At 38.0% G+C, this 17,599-nt stretch overlaps 1 protein-coding gene across 1 annotated transcript in view; it reads right to left on the reverse strand.

Moving 5' to 3' along the window:
• The window catches only part of CA8 (carbonic anhydrase 8), a 50,266-nt gene that overhangs the window by 28,591 nt on the left and 4,076 nt on the right, over positions 1 to 17,599 (reverse strand). The window contains exon 3 of the mRNA XM_079299735.1: positions 17,150 to 17,274. Coding sequence (XP_079155861.1) covers positions 17,150 to 17,274 — 125 coding nt within the window. The remainder of the gene's footprint in view (positions 1 to 17,149; positions 17,275 to 17,599) is intronic.

The raw sequence follows: 17,599 nt of genomic DNA on the forward strand, positions 1-17,599 counted from the left end.
GCTGATTTGAAGTTTATCTGCCAACTCTTAGACTTAACTTCCATTGTAAAATCATGATCAATGTTTTGTTCAGTTTGTGTCTAAGAAGTTAAAATGTCGTTTTTACAGCTAACATTTTTTCCACCTTCAGCAAAATCAGTATTTAAAACAGTGTATCTTCCTATTTTGTTTTTTATTTCTGCGCAGAAACAGCCTCTGTGAAATGCTTATTGCCCCTTACACAACAGAAATTCATTCAAGCATCTCAGCATTTCAGAATACCAGTTCTTCAAGCAATCACTCTCCACTTATTTATTTCCAGTATGACTTTTAGGCACTTCTCCTGATGACTGTTATTCCAAAAGTAAATGCAAGTTTCTAAATGAATATATTATAAATTGAATTAAATTCCTGATTATCACACAAATAATTTTATTCCTTTTGATCAAAGACATCTGCTGTGGCAAAAAAAAAAAACATTTCTCTTAGCAAATACAGTAAATAATTTTAGCATGAGAACAGTAATATAAATAATCTACTTGCCCTCAGCTACAAAACTTTTAGACATACAAATGCTCCCTGTTAGAATTAAGCCCATGCATTTACTTAGTTGTGTGCATTTCATCACATACAAAAAGCTTCGTTACGCATTTGATTTGCCTTTGGATTTTGAGGATGAAAATATGATATTTCAGTCTCTGGGGCTCTAGTTGGCAGACACAGAGCCACCACCACCAGCGAGGACAAAGCCAAAGCACCGCACTTTGCAGAGAGGAGCCCGGTGCTCGCACCAGCTCCCCACTAGAGGGGGATCACGGAGCCCCACAGCCCGCGCCAAAACCCTGGCCTGAAGAGGGAATGAGAAAGAAGGAAAAGTAGAGGGGAAAGAGTGGGAAAGAGGGGAAGAGTGAAAGAAGGTTGTGGTGACTGCAGTGGGGAGGGCAGTGTCTTCATGCGACAAGGACAGTGCTGTGTGGCACCACGACTCTCTTGGCAGGGCATGTCAAAGCAAGCTTGCCCCTTGGTGGCTGGAACTGCAGCCCCAAGGATGATCCCCAAATACTGTACAGGGACGGTGACTTTGCCTTTGTATCTGTAGGTGGGTCTTTGCTAAAGCTGCTGTGATGTTCAGTATGTTACATTCCCCTGGAGGTGAAGTCTAATCTGACATCCCTCTGCATTCTGACAACAGCAGAGAAAAAACCAAACTTTTCTCTAAATAGATCCAAAAGGAAAATGTTGAACCCCAGAAAGTGAAAAATGAACAAGCACTTCAAATTGTCCAAGCAATGATCTCCATTTATCCAGAGACAGATTGTCCTCTTTTAGGCAGCAGGCTCATCAGGGCACAGATTTCCCTATGATAAAACCACATCATCTAGAAAAATGACACCAAAACCTCTCTGTAGTGCTACAAAATGTTAAGACTCTAGAATTAGTCTGTGCAGCAGTACATATATATGTAAAAGTAATGTTGACAATTCCAGATGAGGTTCAGGTTTAGTAATCAACATCACTAAAGGCACTGAAAAACAGGCATTCAGCAATTTCTGGCTCAAAGGTTTCTGTGACTTTGAGGGTCCATTCAAGGATGTTTAAATTCCATAGCAGTTGTCTTTGAAACAAGATCCATCATTTCATACTGGGTTGCTAATGCCCAAAGTAGAATGAACTCCTGATCTGTGTTTAAGATGGTACTGTTAAAGATGGCCAGAATTACAGTGGATTAGTGATATATTTTTATACAGCAGGTTGCAAATTTGCTGTCATAAACACTAAAGAAAACAGGTAGAGAGCACTCCAAGTCCCATGACAATAGATGACTGGGGAGTATAAAAAAAGTGGTCAGGCTCATATGCTCTTTCTACACAGCATCCCTTAGTGATACTGCTAACAACAGCACAGTGGATGCACTGCAGTGTATTTGTTATGCTCCCCTCTCCTGACTCAAGGTGATATTCAGAATTAGCTGTTCACAGAAAATGTTCTATCATTAGCTTGTTAATTATCACTGCTAACAGAGCAAATGTTCAATCATTTCAGATTTACAAACTCAAATTAGAAAGGCAATCTAATGGAAAATAATAATTAATACCATGATACTTCCTAACAGGAGGCCAACATATCATTTGTTTTAACTTTATAAGACCATGTACGCACACTGAAATAATTAAACAGATTTGGTTATACACTTAAATAAATGAAAGTTAAATTCTTTCCTCTACAAAGCAGGAAAAAGGTAGCTCAAAGCAGGGCTGGGTAAGTGCATGAAAAAGTCATTCTGAAAGTGAGGTAGCAAAGAAGTAGTAAGTGCTTGTAGTGAAGTGTGTGGGTTTTTTAAATCATGTTTTATCCTGCATATTTGAAGTTCTCCGGAGGTGTTCAGACTTCCATGTGTTCTTTTTTACTTGTAATGCAACATTAGATATAAACATCAGGCAACAGCTTTCAAAAAAAGATGGCAACAAGTCTACAAACGTTACAAAATCTGACCTCTTGAGAGTACAGACCACAAAAATCATGACCTATAACTCTTTGTGATATTTATGGGAATCAGATGTGCAGAGGAAAGGCCTCAGTGCTTTCACAAATCTTGAAACTGTCAATATGACAGGCACATGGACAACGCTGTATCCATGCTTCTGTATCTCACAACTAGGAACAATCACATAGGCTACTAATGCTCTGTATTTTAGCAACCTTCATTTTCACACTTATTTGAGACAGCTGTTTGAAAAGCACTCACTCACAACGGGTGCCAACTCCTGATATGAGCAAAACCACGCAGGGCTTTTTAAACAATCAGCTGCAGTGCATTGGCAGCTTCCCATTGTGTGGTTTTCATTAAGAGAACAAAGCAGCCGCACATGTCAGTGTGGCAGGAAAGGCTCTGCTCACCTTGTTCAGTAATGTTCTGATACTTGGTAGTTATGATGGTTCTGCACAGCCAAAGTGAATCAGCTATGCTGTTACTGATTATCAGTGGCTGGCTTGGCGTGCCAGACTGTATATTTTTACAAAATAATCAGAAAGTTATCAAAAATCCCTAGCACTCAAAAAATCCACTTTTCTCTTGAAAAAAACATAATTTTGGGCCTTTTAACACTACAGCTGTAAATCAAAGAATTGCAGCTGTGACTTCTTTAAATCAGATAAACTGAAAACTCATGAAGGCAAATAATAATAAAGTGCTGATAAAGTTGATTTGCTCTCTGAACAGCTGGAGAGACTCTCCTACACAGTGAAGATTAAGAAATCATTCCAGGTAGCAGAGCAAACCCCCTGCACAGATTATTCTGTATGGAACAAATTCTGAGAAACTTCTCAATTTTCATCCAGCCCCCACTCAACCAAAAGCCTACTGAACCCAATCCTTATTAAGAAAAAGCTGACAGACATTAACAGGGGGCCTGTTTCAAAACAAGACTTTCTCTTAACAGAGTAAGGACCTGAGATTCTAGCTTTAAAATCAATAAACATTTATCAAATAAAAACCCTACCCTTAAATCCATTCCTTTCTCTACCACAGAAATACTTTCTATGTCAATATGAAAAGGCCTGATGGTAGATTTTTAGACAAAATTGGAGTCCTGGGATAACAGACTCTGGAAAGAATCAGAGTCACTCTATGTGACCTATCACATTCATCAGATCTGGAAGCCAGTGTCTCTCAACAAAAAACACTGTTACAAAAATGTACACTTTTCTCCTGTCTGGGCCACTGACTGCTCAGTGGAAATCTGCAGGGTCTAAAGCTCACTGAGAGCAAAAATTATCTTTTAAGATGATGACCTTACTTTATTCCCAGCTCACACATAAAATATATAGTGACAGGATAATTTATGTTGGAAGTCACCTCTGAAGTTCAACTCTTTCACAGCATCACCAGTTTCAAAGTTAGCTACTAATTCAAAGTCAGATCAGGTCTTTCAGGTCCTTGTGCAACTAAGTTTTGGATATCTCCAATGATGGAGGTCATACTACCTCTCTAGATAACCTGTTCAGTGCTTGACCTCCTCCATAATTTATTTCTCCTTGTACCTAATCAGAATCTCTCCTGTTGCAACCTGTGTCCCTTGCCTCTTGTTATTTTGCATTCCTCAGGATTCTCTGTTCAGGAGCCCAGACATGAATTGCCTGTGACCACCAAATCAGCATCTCAGGATTGACTCCTAAATGATTGACTCAAACCTCCTCAGTCATCCACTTGTTTGGATGACCATATTTCACTTAAGCTTACTTTCAACTAAGCTTGCCCAACTCCTAAAATGTCAGGAAACTTGCTACTAGCTCTGTCCCTTAACTGTGACCTGCTGGTGTGCATGTGTCACCCAAATGTCAGACCAAACATGACACAGGCTAATTCCTTACAGGAAAATATATCTTGAAATAAATCATGGCTCATCATCTGTTATGATGCATCTGATTAATGGTAAGGGGAGAAGAAGGACTCTATTCCAACATTTCTGCTCTCTTGTATGATCCCAGTGTTGCAAATTTGCTTTAAACCTGCACAGTCTGGAATGTCCTCCTACAATAAAAAGCAGCTCATATGCTATAACTCCTTTCTTTATGAATATTTACTGCTAAATTACTGAAACTGTAATTTGCTGTTCAATGTGCTATGTTTCCACTCACTAAATCAGAGCACCAAGCTCATGCTCCATAAGACTCAAAGAGAAATGTGCCAACAGCAGAAATACTCCTGCCCCCCTTGGCACCAGAACCAGGCTCTACAGGGACCTGATAAAACCACTGGCAATTCAGGAAGCAAAAGGAAACAAGAAACACCTGCCTATCCTGGGTGTAGGTCATGCCTCAACTTAAATGGCAACCATAACCCATATTGCAAGAGTTTATGAGATGGGGAATTCTTCTGTTTAACAGGTTCCTGTTTGGGCTCTACACACAGTAAAGACCATAATTTTCAAACAATTCCTCTTTAGATCAATTGCAATATCTGACCACAATGATCAGCGGGCCTGCCTAAAACTGTGCAGCTGGCACAATCAACCACTGCATTTTTTCCACTCTCTACACTCTTGATTCAGAAGCTAATTATTACAAAGCTTCTTTCTTCAGTGCATGCTGCATCATGTGTAAATTAATCTTCTAGTAACCTTTGTTCCTTGCTCAGAACTAGGATATACAGTTATTTCTTGTTAGCTGTGCAACCAACTGTTACAAGCTCCAGAAAAGTCTGCTTAGTCTACAAATATTACAGGATAGAATACACCTCTCAACAAATCTCTTAAGGATGGGAGATTTGTTATTGCTCTCATATCCTCCCAAATCTTATTTTAATGCATACAGGCTGTAAATCAAAGTACTAATAGGGGAATATTGCATCATGATGTCTTAATCAGAGGGGCACCTAAAACATGTCAGTCTGGAAATTTTGGGCAGACTGGGTTTTGTGATATTTCTGTCACTGCTGAGAAAAAGTGTAAGTGAAACACTCTTTTGATTCCATAAACACCATCTCAGGGATAAATCTATATCTCTAACGTAAATTAAAGCAGCTTTAGAATTTCTCTGGTAAAGACTGTACAGATAATAAACATTCTTCTGGACTCACCTAAGTTTGCCAGCAATCAGTAAATTCCAGTTTCATTCACAACACACCATAAAAGTGGAGTAGGGAACAGTAAAAATGGAAAACTGGCTACCTAACTAGGGCCATCAGGAAGGCTTTCTCCTGGACTGAGAGGGATGAAATGAAGCTGAAGATTTCAGCTAGTAATAATGGAAGCCAACCCAGTCTAGTTGTAAAATAATGATGTGTACTTTCAACAGCACAAATATTGTGTAAGCAATATCTCAGGAGGACAAAATGTGGAAAAATTGTGTCTTTCTATTTTACATGTGTGCAAGAATTTATGAGTTGATACTTGACTTGGCACTGAATTGTTTCAGGAAGCAATTGACTAAGCTGTTGGCAGTGACCATAATATACAGTAATTAAGTTCCAAATCCTCACAAGGGGACCGAACCAAGGATATGACCAGGGCACACAGCTTCCAGAAAAGTGATTAAAAAAACCAGAAAGTTAGTTATTAACAGCCTGAAGGAGAGGTTTCAGAAAATAAAGTTAATGGAATTAATACAGAGACTATTTGAAAATGTCTTAAGAGAAGCATGAGTACGTGTACACACTTCATGCCACAAAACAAAGAAACAAACACTCAGAAAGTGAAAATGTCTTCATGGTTAAACATTATAGTTCAGTCAACGTAAAAATGCTTCCTTTGAAAATGCAAATGCTAATAGAAGCAAATTACTAGATCATTAACTTTGGGCAAAATGAAGAAAAGGATGAGAACGTCATTAGGTTATAAATTAGTGCACTTGGTTTATGCTTCCGGACTTGAATTTTCCAAGGCTTCTACAGTGGACAGGTGCCAAAATGCCACAGAATTTCAGTATAATTTAAATCCTCTTTAAAATTCCATACTTAGGCCATTGCAATGAAAAAATTAAATAAAGGGAACTCCTTGCCTATCTTTGAAAGCAACGCTAAGTTCACCACAAAGAGACACAACTGAAAGCAGTGCCAATGAGCACAGACTACAACACTGTTACCATTAAAAATGTTCTGATTAACATAATGTAGGAGAAGGGAAAGCACAGTTTCTACTGAACTTCTACTTGTTACAATTTACTGAAAGTGTTAAAGATCGAGCAGATCTAGTCTGCGCATTAATCGTCAGGCTCCGAGTACGTTCAGAACAAGATGACATTCCCTGAACAAAGAAGTCTGTAATCTAAGATCAGAGAAATTAGGTGCATGTAAATCAAGATGGAGCAGAGCACAAGGAATCCTGGAGATACTGTTCAAACAACTTCACAATGACAGTGTGAGATACTACATGTTTCAGGTCAAAGCTAAATTCACAGCTAAAATATGCTGAACATATGCTTCACTGGGACACTGGGGTAGTCCAGAACCTTTGCTGACTGGTGCTCTCATCTCCATGAACAGCTTTCAAAGAAAGAAGAAAAGCTGTAAGAAAAAGTTATTTTTGTTGAATCATAAAAGGAAGGACTGCAAAGACACCTTTCAAAATCTGTTCTCTTTCCAAACAAGCCAGCCTAGTGAAAGTAGAAGTAGTCTAAGCAATTGTGTGGCATTCCCTCAGATGTGCCACTCAAAAGGTAGCAAATCCTGGCACTATTAAATTATTTGCAGCATCTCAGGAAACACTATTGCAGTTTCTTTTGGCAAACTCACTAAAGAAGTATCTACATAACAGAATAATAAAAACATTGCAACATCAAATATTAAACAGGAATCTCTGCTCCCTTTGAAAAGTCTAATCACATGCAGCATCCTCATTTCATTTTACACAAAGAACTACTGGTTCATTTAAAAATGAAATTAACAGCAGGAAGTCCTGATGTACATGGAAAAACTCAAAACACGACAGCTACAAACAGTAAGCTAAAGAGAAAAGCAATGGGAACCATAAAAATCCAACCAGTACTCTCTGTTCTGGGAAAAGAAGCCAAAAGGTCTAAAAAATAATTTTAAAAAAAGGAATCTTCATGGTTAATGCAGCTGCAACATAGATGTTTTTACCTATCTCCTTGTTTGCCCACAGAAGCTGCTGAAATATAACATTAGCTTGCCTATTTCTTAAGAAAATCACTGGCAAAACCATCACAGGGTGTAGGGGAAACTGAGGACACATAATTTGTCATCTATGTGTATTTATTTTTTCTTCACGTTTGAAATCACAAGCACAGCTTATGTCTACTGGCACACACACAGGAGATCAAAAGAAAACAGGAATTAATCAAAATTAACTTTTTTTTAACTGTAATGTAAGTATAAAGGCTAGGAAAAGAATCAAAAAAGGCAAAATCTCCCTGTCTCTATGCTGCCAACTTTCAATATCAACCTAATGGTAAGAAACTAAACAGCTACACAGTCATTACTGTCAGATTCATAGGTCAGGCTCTTCACTGTGCCAAGTTTCTGCTCAGTGTGCAAAGCAAAGAGCACCACAGAGCAGCTTATTGTTCCCTACTGTGTTTGGCCCCAGCAAACATGTAGGCTGAAGTGCCCTGGGTCTGCCTTTACCTATGCTAACAGAAACAAATACACTTTCAAGCCTTTCTCTTCCCTTCCTTTAAAATATGAAAGCCAAGTATGAAAAAGCAAGAGTTTTACTGCAAGATTCTCCAGCCTACCTTCACTCTGGGTTCCTGCCAGCCTAAGAGGGCGCATGTGCATGTCTGCCTGCTTTTACAGCTCCACAAGAGGGTGAAGCTTGGAAAAAAAACTGGACCTTGACAAATAGTTGATATTACAGACTAGCAGTGTCATCAAGAAGACAGAAAACACAAAGAGCTATAGGTTAAGTATTTAATTCTGGAAGCGTTATTTATATGACTAAGAATTTAATAAAAGCATGTCCAGTTCCAAAGTGTTGCCTGCAATCTGTTGTCTTGGATTTAAAACCAGACTGTTCATATGTGAAGGTTTTAAACTGCCAATTTAATTTTCAATAGTAGATTCTCTCATGAAGGCAGAATAGAAAACACTCCTTCCCTGTTAATTTGCCAAGTTTTTTAATAGTTGATTTGTATCCCACAGTTCTCTGTGTTTGAAAGGTAATGGTCTGTCTTAAGATGTGACAATCTGCAGCTGCATATTATCTTCTTAAGTCATAATCTTGATTCTTATCCAGCAAGCAGCTGATCTTCCATAACACACTCCTCTAGGAAACTCAGTCGGGTTTTTGTTTTCCTGTAATGTTGGCTATGCTTCCTTTGAAATAATGAACTTTGTTATCCTCCTCCAACAGTTTTCTCTTGAATTTCAAGTTTGCAGATTGTGTAATAGTGTGCTATACTTTTCTCCTCTTCCATAGTTCCATGAACTCCACAAATTTTGCTAAACTTCAGCTGTTTCCCAGTGCAGTTCATTATGTGGCTTAATGCTGGGAAAGCAAAAAGTCAGGAATTATCAATATCTCATTGACAACAGTGTGGCCCAAGGACTAGGGCATCAGAAAGCACTGTGGTTAAATTACTGAAATGTGATTTACAACTTAAGTTAGGTATTCCAACACTACAGTGTCTGAAACTTACTAGAATTTGAGCATCAAGGAATCATGAGTCAGTTCTCCCCCACTTCTACAAAAGACATCATGTGTGACCATGGCCAAACAATTTAATCCCTTTGATCTTGTTTTCTACCAGTTCCTTGGCAATAGCAGAACTCATCTCCCTTGTACTGATGTTTTAAGGATTATATTATTTGTCCTTGCCATGCACTCAGGCATAACAGCAAATACTTGTGGAAGCCTCCTAAGGTTTTCAGATATCAGACGATCTACAAGTTTCATCCTTTACCTCTTGAGGGCCATGAATGCACCAGTAGCACAAATAACAAATTTGGAGATAGCATCATAAAGCTATTACTTCTGGTTTTTAGAGTATTTACTTATGCATTGGGGCCAGTCTTGGAACTGGTCCTGACTCAAGCATGTAGCATGGAAAACAAGAAAATAAGGAATCTCTTTTCCCCTTCTTCAACAAGTCATAAGCAAAACAGTTAGGCCTAGAGGCTAGGGCAAAGTGCCAAGGAAAACCAAATAGGAGAACCAAGGCAGCAGGAAACTGAAGCAAAATACATACAGAGTGCCAACAAAGAACATGGTAGAAATCAGAAAATTATGTACAACTGAAGCAAATCACAGCAAGGGCAAGCAGCCAAGAAAAATGGCAAAGACTCGAACAGCAATCTTGTTGAGTTCTGAACTAGGTTTAGAAGTCCCATCTGCTAAGAGACTACAGAAGGTCTTCTCCCACACCAGCTGCATAAGTAGCCATTCTGTTAGAGCTGGAGAACAGAGTTTTCTATAAGGGCTGTGTGGTAGCAACCTCTATATCCAGGAATACAAGCACTGCCAGCAAGACAATTGTGTAAGAAAGCAGAGAAAGGAGAAGGCAAAGCTGTAAATCTGCTCAAGGAATGGAAAAGAATCCCATATTTTTAAAAAGTTCCAGTGGCTATGCTGCTGCTACCACAGACAGGGTATGCTAAACACCTCTTCTGTCCAAGGTTGCACGTCTGCCTCCACAAGGATGCAGGGCCACCAAACAGGCTGCAACTTAACATCTTACCTTGGCCCAGCAAGGCTACAAGAAAATTTGATGCAAAACACAGTGTACCTGCAGCTTCTGGCAGAACTAAACCAACAGACTGACATAGGTGGAACAGAGAGCCCAGAGAAGGGCTCCTCCAACTTTTCTCCTCTTGCAATCTTTTTCCTGTTAGTTTGGCCTATTCTGCTCAGTCATTTTTAGTTTGAACTATTTATTTCTCCAATGAATAGTGAAATTCTCGGTCCTGGTAGAAGTTACTAATCACACATGATTGCAACTGCCACCTCAAAACTGGTTTAGGTGCATATGGGCCACAAAGCTTCTCCATACAAACTCAAATGACTCTTAAATGATTTAAAAACATGCAAAAAGATAAAGGACATACTGTTAACACTACTCCTCTTTGACCTGGTGTCTGGAAGCTTATACATCTCTCACAATGCAATAAATATATTGTAGATTTTTCACAGAAGAGAAATCACATTTGCTACCTCTAAAAATTTGTATCTTTTTCCACAGAGCTTAACTTAATTTTTTTTCAGGTGTTAGACAAGATAAAAGCATGTTTGTGCAAGTACATCAGCCCATTTTTGCACCTGCTTTCAGGAATTCACAGCAGAAAGCACATAGGTGCATTCCTGAAAAATTAAAACTATACATGAGTGAGAAAAACAAGGGCCAATTGAAGCTCATATTGGCAAATTACCCAAAAACAAAGTATACTCCAGAGACTGTATGTGCCCACTTAGGTCAAATTAACCCTCAACAACAATAAAAACATAACACTGAAAGAACTTAAAGCACTAGTAATCTCAGGAGTCATAAGCTGATCATGTGTACTTTTACAATGATGGTAATTTTTTCTTTATCTTGTTGCTGGTTTCATGCTTCCCTGTATATACATATATATGGGAGGAGACAAAGACCTCACAGCTTTGACCCACTACAAAAAATCCAAACAAAAGTCACATCAGTTAGGAGATTAAAGAGTGTATGATACATAGAAAAATGCAGAAAAATACTTGAACACCTGCATATTTGGGACTGGGATCCCACATACCACTATTCACTGACAGTCCTGGAATTAGTGCTAAGACCAATTCTGCCCACAGAGCACTGTGTAAATCTAAGTATTATAGTTATGTTTCTAAATGACATCTACACATGTAAAAAATTACTTTTGTAGAAATCACTGAGATTTAGAAAACAAAACGAAAACATCTGTTTAAATATTGGCACAATTTTCCTGTCTTTTTCTACAATTCTGTCCTCAAAAATTAGATACTGTCCAATGAAAATATCTACTTTAAACAATTACTAGTCTTATTCATAAACTGACAAGGATATAGCTATTACACAAATGACATCATTTCCTTATAAGGCACACTGTGTTTAATCACAGCTAAGAGTGTTCACCTGCAATGATTCCAAAATTCAGAAGACTGTCCAAGATGATTAGTAACAAGTTCATATTCCACCAGAAAACTTGGACAGAGCCTGAGCAGAGTTCCAGACCTCAGCATGATGCTACATAAACTCTTCTGGAATCTGTTCTTTTTGCCTCCTGTTAAATTCACAGATACCCTTCATTCAAAGGTCTTGTGCTGCCAATATGAGAGGAATCCATTATTTTTTTCACAAGCACACAATCAATGCAGCCAACCAAGGCAAGTAGATTTACCCCTTGGTTTGTCTTTTAGAGTTAATTACTTGGATCATAGTCCTAATAAAGAAACTACTGTCATAATTGTTTGAATTCTGCTTGCCATTCATACCTACCCAGTCCTTCTGCAACTTGTAAGTCTCTGAATAAGGAGGGAGAGACATGCTGGCAAGCACACTGTTTCCCAGGCCTTCTACAATTACAAATACTCTGGTTTATTTTTTTTAGTCCAGATAAGATAATAGAAAAATGATGAAAAGAGACTGCAAGGTTAAACAGCCTTAGCAAAGAATATTAAAAGTTGGCAAAAAGTAAATTTCTCTGTTGAAAGCATGCTACCTTCTCTCCAGAAATGCCAGAAAGGGGATGCATCAGGTGTGCAGACACCTGATTTCAGAGGCAGGCATGGAGAAAACCCCACGCTGAAGACTGGAAAGGCTTTAAGTGTAAGTACAATGTTAACAGCTAACCTGAAGCCCTAAAGCTTTAACTCTGTTAGATGAATGCATTTGGCAGCCTTTCTTGTTAAAAAAGCAAAACATCATGGTTTAAATCAAATTGAGGATACATGTTTTGCACTATGCTACCTTCATTGCAGCAGGTATTTCAGTTACTCTGAAAGAGTCCATAGAATTAATTAGTCTGCTCCTTGTTGTGCAACAGAAACTGTTTTTATTCCTGTCCAGAACTGATTTTGGTCCTTCCAGCAGCTGCATTTTCTTCTGCTCTACTCAAAAAATGTAGGACAGGCAATAATAGTTTTTAATCTTCCTGCACATCTTGGAAAGATTTTTTAAATTATTTTCTGCCAACCCACTTCTACTGAGAGCTTTCACATGGTTTGTAGCTAACGCAATCCTACTTTTTAAAAAGGATGGATTACAGAGAATTATCCTCCTGGTTATATTTCAAGTGGTGAAAGGAACCTTTTCATTTTCCCTGATACCATTTTATTTCAGAGCAGCAGCCTGAAAACAACTGTGCCTTTATGGTCAGTTCATGCCTTTGGTCATACCACTATTTGACAAACTAAGAGGAAGAGACAACTTTAAGGCTCCCTTATATTTTTCCCTGTTTCCCTTCATTTCAGAAGTAGTAAAACCAATTTTTTTCCATAAACCTGTATTGATGTAATCATGGGATTTACTTTCTCCTGTTTGATTTCATTTCTTTTTCGACTGTAAGTTATTCAGCCTGGTACTATAATATGCCATGTTTATATAGAGATCAGATACAATGGGAACTCATTTTTAGCTGCTCTCATTTCACTTTGTTAACAAAAATAAATACAGCAATTTGCAATTCCTGTCCTCTTCCATCTCTGTTATACATCAGAGGTAAGGGAAAGAGTCAGTTTCATTAGTTCTTCATTTGCTCTTCCTCCTTCTCCAACCCATACTCTTGGCATCAAGGAGAGAAATAAAGATGCCAAATAGTTCCTCTCTTTCCTACACCTAAATCAATTTCAGGTAAATCACACGTGTAAATGTGGATTTCATTGCTTTGTGGAAATTTGCACTGTAAGACACAGATATTCAGTACCCTGTTCCATCTGCTGGCAAGAAACACTCTCTCAGTTAAGATCATTACTAAACATTTAGCATATGGCATGATACCTTTGGCCAAAAGGCAAAAGTAGCACTCTTTTACATTCAGTAAGAGTTTATGAGAAAGATTTATAGAGAAAGTTGCACAAATGCTTCCTTCTGATGCCTGGCCAAAGGGCAAGAGCAGTTCCCATGCTCTTTTTATGGAAAAAAGAGAGGAGTATTGGTACCTAGAGCAACCCTCTGCTTTTCCTTGGTTTAATAAGAGATGTTAACATATTCATTTTTGACAAATGTTTTTGTTTTGTCCCAATTTCCTGACTTACTGCAAACACATGGAGTTTTCAGTGAAAATGAAAGCACTGGCATATCACTGTCTACATTCTGGTTTCTCCAGTCAAGGAAGGTGGAAAACATATAAAAATTAAAAAACCCAAAGAACTTAGCCCCCAAGACACATGAACAACATTTTAGGGCAATATGTATTAGCTCAAGAAGCTCTTCCAGAGGTTACACAAGCTTTGTAATCTGACCAACTTCACCATGAAGCTACACATCCTAACCACATGCAAAGGCCCTGGCTGTCTAGTAAGAAGTAATGGATTTTTGCACTAAGAAACATGGGATATTACCCAACTAATACAAGATACAGGATATTGCCTAACTTCTTTCACAGAAATTATGGTACTAAATAAGAAGAGACTAAGGAAGTAATTGAAGATTAGTCTTAAAAACTTTGAAAAATTATACTCTTTTTCAGAATCTTTTACAAAGGTCATTACACAATAATCTGAAGCTGCTTCACAACTATTTTGTCCAATGTAATAAAATAAAGTTGCATAGTCTTCAGCCCTAAAATAAACAGACTACTGCTGCTCCAATCAATTAGTCTCAGATAGTCATCTCAGATCTCATCAACCTAAAAGCTGATTTTTGTAGAACTGCACAGGTTTTAAAATAGAGTAGTAGAGTGTGTAATATAGGCCAATCTGTTGTGTTGTTAATGTATCCACTTAAACCAAGCACTTCCATTTTCATATTACTGCTTATCTCCTTGTTTTCCTCTCACAAAGAGAAGAGAATTTATCATTTGCCACAGAAATTATTTCCAGTTCCTTAGGAAGATGACCTACTAAATTTGTTACACTCAAAAAAGACCCAAACTTATGCACTTGGTGCTCAACATATTTCTAGGTAGGCAATGGTGCACAAACAGCTGCCAGCTTATTTTGTATGAAAGAATAAACTACACTAGATTACTTGGATGTAGCCAAATGCATCAATTGATGTATGTGTTCAGTAACCACAAACTTACTTCAGCTAATTAGAGCATGCTACTTACAAGACTAAGACTGTGGGACCAATCCCCATATGGACCATTTACTTGAGAGTTGGACTGGATGATCCATGTGGGCCCCTTCCAAGTCAGCATATTCTATCAATCTGTAAAACCCAGTTGAAATCAAGGCAAATATATATTCAGAATATGATGATTCCCAACAACTGCATAAACCAATGCCAATGTCAAAAGCTAAGAAAATACGATTTCCTTGTCCATTGATCAAAGCTATTGTTAATTAAAAAAAAAAAAAAAAAAAAAAAAGACAACACTATGTCTGGAATGGAAAGTCTTTATGTGCTACATAAAGATTCACAGTGGCCACAAGCACCCATTTTATTATTGCACAAGTATAATATTTGATTTGGACAATTTGAGAGGGAATTAATATAACAGCTCTTTATGCATATAGTAGAAGGAAATGTAGTTCATCTGTCAAAAAAATTACTCTGCACTTTCTTGCAACTTGGGGCAGAAGATGATGAACTGGCCATTTTATGCCACAATAATTTATTTGATTACAAAATGAAACATTCACACTGTACTTAAAGTGCATTATGGGCCATGTTTTTTCTGCTAGAGGATTTTTGCATCAGTAATTATTTCTTGGAAATCAGAGTTTAGTTGAAAGCTGCTTAGATGCTGGAAACAGAAAAACACTGGCTTGCTCACCTCCAGGTGATGTTTTTCAGCTGTGCCAGAATTCTGTTTGTGCAGCTGCTGTACTGCTTTTAAAGTAGGTGAGGAATGAAATCCCTTCATGACTTATTAAGTTTGTTGTTTTGTATCTCTGGGTCAAGCATATTTTTCTCTAGACTGATATGGAGTAGATAATTCTAGGTTTTCTGCAGATTATGAATAGACTGTTCCCACATACCACCAAGACTTTTTGCAAGTGATCTTTAATAAACAGACAGAAAACCCTGATAGATTCCCAAGTACAGTTCTCAGCATAGATGATACGAGTATTTCTCAATCACCACATACTGGATCAGCCTTGAAGAAAAGCACTAAGCAGAGCAATTTTGTAATGAGTTGGCTGCTTCCTGCCTCAGGGGAACACTGCAGTATCCTGAAGGTCTTACTGCCCACATAAATCATACTGTATATATTATGCCAGGTAACCAGGATGAAGAAGTAATTCCTTTGTTTTCCCTTTGGTTGATGAGTCTTATCAATTCAAGTAATTCTGCATTTCCAGGACCTGCCTGGAATCAACCTGCAAAGAGGATCTACACATAGATGTGGGACTTAGGACATGGTTTAGGAGAGGACTTTGGCAGTATTAGGTTTATAACTGGACTTGTTGATCATAAAGGTCTTCTCCAACCTAAATGATTCTATGATCTGACTCAATTCAATCTGAAAACTCCAAATGAGTAAGTTTGGGGGGCTGTGATAGACCAGTGCAAAATAGCAAATAGCAGAGACCAAAATCTGACCCAGAACTCTTAAAGAAAGTATTTGACCAACCCTAAGAATTAGATGGATGATCCAAGTCCAAGAGATTTTTACACTTATTTCTGCAGTAGTTGATTTAATACTCTTTAATATTTTTATGTTCTTTTCCATAAGACAGTTGTATTCCAGCAGTCAGGCATTCATGAACACTACAATAATAAATTTCCTAGCACTGAGCACACTGAAGAAAAGGAACAGTTTCAAACTCATTAGGGATTTTTATAGATAAATAAGGCAAAAATAATTCAAAGACATCTGAAAAATCTTGAGTTTCTTTAAAACAAATAGTGCACAGTAAATGAAATAGAAGATGCAAAGGGGAAGTCACCAAACATCAGGTTTGGTATCTGTTAAAGTAGTCTTGCAACCCAGGGGCTAAGGAATCCTCCAAGCCATTCCTTGACAGCTGTAAGCAATGGGACAGTGGGAAGTGAAGTAGTACAACCACTGCTGGAGGGCAGGAGAAATAGGACCAAGCATTTGGTGTTGCCTATGACATGAACCCCATGAGGAGCTGAATTTTTTAAGACTGCATTATCACTTTCCTTTTATTTCAAAATTATTCAATATTCTTTCAGATATTGCAGACCATACAGAGGACTATCACATAATCTTCAAGTATGTAAAGCTGTTTCATGAACAAATTGCTCTACACTTACTCCAAATTGACCTAAATTGTTATTACTCACCATGGAAATATTTCCAGTTGCTAGTTCTCCCCATCTAAAGCTATTAGTCAAGGTGACATAGGAAGTGTTGAAATGGCAGATCTTGTTAGAACACTAATAAGAAAGAAGTTAATAATTCGGCAAGTTAACTTTATGACCAATTAATCATATGGTGTGATGACTGCTAGAGGCATTCTATTCCAGATGAATATCCTAATTTACCTGCACTAAAGCACACCTCAGAAAGACAGCTTTGTGGTTGAAATACAAAGCATGCAGAGCTAAAAGGAAGTCGCTTTTGGGTTACCAAGAATACAGGCTATGAAATAAAATCTTTTGCATTTCACAGGTGTCATACAATGCAGTACACTCTTACCTCCATGGGAAAGGCCTTAAAATTAACCGTGTGCTCAGAGCCACGCTGGTTTTCTCTCCCCCAGTGAAATCGAACATCGTGTAGTTCAAACTCGTGTCCCCGAGGCAATGGTCCTCCTATTAACACTGGGAAAGAAGATAAGGGGTAAAGAACTTGCCTTTTAAAGCAGGCAAGACACTGAATATTCTCCAAATACAACAAGGAGTTTGTGGCAGTCTTCTATACTATTAGTGGTACCAGAGAGGAGAGTTAAGTTGACAGACCTGTCACCATTACTTCTGAAGAACCTTGCAGGTACAGAACAGTAATTGAGGCAGTTATGAAACACAGTAAAACTGCTGTCATACTGAACTTAGTTTTATGATGCAGAACACCAAACAAAAGCATTGTACCTTTACCACCCAGAAAAGGGAATGTTTATTTGTCTTATCAAGACATTAACTGTGTGTT

This window comes from Erithacus rubecula, assembly GCF_903797595.1.
Source record: "Erithacus rubecula genome assembly, chromosome: 3".
NCBI lineage: Eukaryota > Metazoa > Chordata > Aves > Passeriformes > Muscicapidae > Erithacus > Erithacus rubecula.